This window comes from Echinococcus granulosus (genome assembly GCF_000524195.1).
Source record: "Echinococcus granulosus chromosome Unknown EG_S00026, whole genome shotgun sequence".
NCBI lineage: Eukaryota > Metazoa > Platyhelminthes > Cestoda > Cyclophyllidea > Taeniidae > Echinococcus > Echinococcus granulosus.
The window spans coordinates 638,468-642,531 of NW_020170406.1; the positions used below are offsets into that span (position 1 = coordinate 638,468).

The 4,064-nt window shown below is 36.6% G+C and overlaps 1 protein-coding gene across 1 annotated transcript; it reads left to right on the forward strand. All coding sequences in view use genetic code 11, as the record gives it.

Moving 5' to 3' along the window:
• Nucleotides 1-250: 250 nt before the first annotated feature.
• On the forward strand, nucleotides 251-2,951 carry EGR_04306 (hypothetical protein; the record flags this gene model as incomplete). The annotated part of the gene is made up of 6 exons (XM_024493555.1): nucleotides 251-306; nucleotides 619-798; nucleotides 1,728-1,865; nucleotides 2,232-2,270; nucleotides 2,323-2,418; nucleotides 2,858-2,951. 6 exons carry the CDS (start codon nucleotides 251-253, stop codon nucleotides 2,949-2,951), a joined length of 603 nt encoding a protein of 200 aa, XP_024352063.1.
• Nucleotides 2,952-4,064: the final 1,113 nt, after the last annotated feature.

Genomic DNA, 4,064 nt, shown 5'->3' on the forward strand with positions numbered 1-4,064 from the left:
ACCATGTCCACCACTAAAATCAAAGACGGAACTTCGATCATGCAAAAAAGCATTCACGTAAATCGTGGAAGTTGATTTGTCAATAGGCGATAAAGCTTTTATGAATATTTTACGTTCAACTGCGCTTTGAACAAGCAGATTATTAAATGTTTGAATCTGAGGCGAAGGAAGCTTGCAGTGATCCCCTTTAAGCAAAACTGTCCTTCTTCAAGGAGAGTGATTGGTAGTCATTGTTGCCAATACGTCACGTATGCGAGGTTTTCTGGTCTCAAATAAAATTAAGTCTTTGATGAAAATTTATAAAGTGTACGTGTAATTGACTGGATCAACTATGGTGGAATCCTTAAATCCCTGTCTGCAACCTAAGTGAATAATTTAACCACTTTTTTGGGAATGCGAAAAGAAAAAACTTTTAGGGAAGTTCTCTTAATTAAAATCACGCATTCGTGAAACTGGACCACTTTTTTGGCCACCCACTGTGTTGAGGGTCAGATGGAATGCCATTGCCTAAGAGGGCGATTATACACCCCAAGTATGATTTTAAGCGTGAATCATGGGGCTATTAATCACTACACCTTTAAGCTAAAGAGCAATGCAATTTAAATTAAATCTTTAAAGCGAACGTGGCAACAGTATAATTGTAGAGTATTTTAGCAGATTAAAATATTTGATGGATTTATTTGATAATAATGCAAATGTTATAACCGAAGGAGACGTAGTCAGAATATTTATTAATAAATTAAAAGGGAATCAAGCCCATATAAATAATATGACAAATGAAACTCGCATATATGATAGGTAATTCCTTTTAAAATAAAGGGCTTATCAAATAAGGCATCAGTGAGATCCACGGTTGATTTTAAAATTGACAGAAGATGAAGTAATAGTGAGTAAGAGCATTGCTGAATTTGAAACTTAAAATCTGCCACTGATTTGCTAAAGCAAGTCATCCTACTAAATGCTCTGATCCTCACCTCTGTAAGACAATAGTGAGATGGTGAGCGAATCACAACTTCATGATGACGCTTTAAGAGGATCAGAAGCGAGAAGGGAATGTGACGTATCTGCATTGAGAAGATAATTAGTGTGTGAATTAACTTCATTTCCCGTTGTACAAACCGCACCCAAAAACCCCATTGGGAAGGTGGGGTACGCAGATTGGCAACTTAGTGTTGAAGCGGGTGTGAAATGAGTCAGTGGAGGTGGGAGCAGCACCCACTGTTGATGAGTCATGTTGCAAGAGGGCCACTACTTTGAGTTGGGCTGGGGCGGTGGTGCAGCAATTACCGGAGTAATTAAAGCACATTGACTCATGTAGGCAAAGCCGTACTTCTGAGGTGGCCAATTCACTACCTCCAACATTGATGTTGCCGATGGATACTTTAAAATGCGCAATTCAGCGTGATGCTAAGGCAGCACTGATTTAGAACAGAATTTAGCAGACCTACTAAAGCAAAGCAAAGTGCAAAAAAATAAAAGACACGTTTTTTACTCTGCACTATTGTGTCTCCTACCACCATTGTTTTCATGTTACACGAAAAAAACTGGAAAGTGTGGTATTTTTTTAGTTAAACCAGGAAGGCTATTACCTCGCTTTTGGATGATTGTTGTCGTCCTTGCAGGACTTGCCTAATTCTTTCTAAGGAAGGAAGTTGTAGAGAGGAGTATGTGTTTCTTTTCTCAGGCATAGGACTTTAGTTCAGGTGGTACTTTTTAACTATCCTTAGTAAATTAATTCGGTTCATTAAACCCATTGTTTTTCCACGGACATACTTTGAAAAGCAGAAAATTGCCACCGGAAACCAGTTTAGCGTACATTTATCATTGATTATTCTTAAAAAAATATCCAAATTACCAAATCGGCGGTAAAATAAAGGAGAGAGATGAAATGGTAATGGGGAGTGAAGAACTTAACCTCGAACGGGACGAAAATCAAGGCGTGGAAATTTAAAAAAGTAAATATTTTCTGAAATATTTACTCCTTGAAAAGCGTGAGCTTTGCGTCCTACCCTTGACACGTCACTAACCCAAAACATTTTAACCATTGTGTGGGGAAGAAAAAGTGTCCGGTGGTGCTGAAACTTAACAAAGCGGGTGTACACAAAAACTCTGCAATTGTTATGTCCCAAAAATGAACACTTTTCTCCACCATAGTGCGCCATTAAAGGTAGTGAACCCATCAAAATTTTAATGAGTTCTGACAAAGTATATTTATTACAAAATTGCACCAGAAAGGGAACTGAATATGCTAAAATACTAAAAGTAACTGAGTAATATGCCAAAAATGACAAGGATGCTTTTGTTTGTGAAAATAATTTGCAGCAGCAGTAAAACTTTCATTAACAGAAGATTATGTACTTCAAAAGTGACATATTTTACGATAAACTTTCACACAGTTGCACTGAAAAGGATAGCAGGGTGAAGGCTTCTTGCAAGACAAGGCATTAACTTTGCAACCATTCTATGACATATAAGGCAAAAAATTTACAACAGTGTTCACCAGGAAAGTACCACCTCTTAAGGAATGTGAAATCCCCCGTTCCCCCTACAAATTCAGCACAAGACCGTAGCTTGTTTCATGCAACCACAGCCACAAAAGCAATTTATGCTACCTGTAAAAGAACACATGTTTGTTCTCTGTTACACGATTCCTCGTGTGTCAAAAATTTTGGAAGATTGCTGTATTATTCATCCAGTATTTCTTAGAGGTCCACATTAACGGAATCTAATTTCTGCTAGACCAGAAAACCTATTGTACCATTATTCGATTCAAGTAGAGTCAAAGCTTAATAGAAATTTGCCCTTAAGAAGAGATCACTGATTGCATTTAAAAATAAGTTAATTTCTACATTTCCAGACAAATCCAGACACATAGCGAAAACAAGGTTTTGGAAGGACTTTTATTTTATTACCATGTGAAGCAAAAAACATTAATTCATTTGAATAAATAAAGTCTTAGTCTTAAAATATACACCATTCTTGCACCAAAAAATAAATTACAGTTTATTTTACGAGATATTGGATAAAAAACAACTCACATCAGATGGAACTTAGGATGTGAATACAAAAAAATAACGTGAATAAAGTTTCATTACTTTCATAATAATTGGAACAGGAATTTAAGACAAGCTTTTTAAACAATATCCTTGACAAAAAGATATTTTAGATGACTTTTATCATCCTCTTAAACTGAGTAGGTTTGGTGGCCCTGTTAAGTAACAACCAGTAAAAATGGGGTAGAATAAGTTGGCCTAAACACAGTCAGTGTTTTATAGCCTTTGCGCAAACGGAGAAGGAGAGAGAGAAGGAAATTTGTTGTAAAGAAGAAATATGGTGGTGTTGCGTGACTCGACTCAGTCGGAAATGACGGCAGTCTCTCCAGGAGAATTGCAGCCTCAAGCAGCACCGTGATTGCACGATTTGCAGGCCCCTAGCGTCAACAGAGCTTAAGTGTAAAAAATGTTGCCTTTACGGCGGCCTGTTGGACTGTGCTGACGTTGCTTCCTGCTCCGGACGAAAGTGGTTGCACATTTTGCTTTGTGAATCCCTTAGTCAAAATATACGTTATGTTTTACGTTGTTCTAAATATTTTAACGCATTGCCATTAAATAGGTATATTCACGGAAAAATCTGCTTTACGTCTTTAAACAAGACGTTAAAATTTTCATTATTGTAACCTTCACTAACGGCTGTATATTTTAGGAAAAGGAAAATTATTATATCAAATTCAAAACAATAGGAAAAGTGTACATGGGTATGAGGTAGACGAGGATATTTAAGCACAATATAAAACACAGTTTTTTTCCTGCAGAGAATAATTACAGTCATAATATAGCAGCTACAACAATTTTCTAAAGTAGCAATGAAGCTCTGTGAAGTGATGGCATATTAACGCTAAAGGGGGATTCGAATAAACAGTAGAGTTTTGAGCCAAAAACATAGCTAATTAAAAGTCCATTCACAGCTTGTGCAATATTAAATACTTTAAAATGAATGGGGTTTTGCAGAAATACCCAATAAATAACGGTACTTTTTGCGTCTAAATAGCCAATATAGAAGTATGC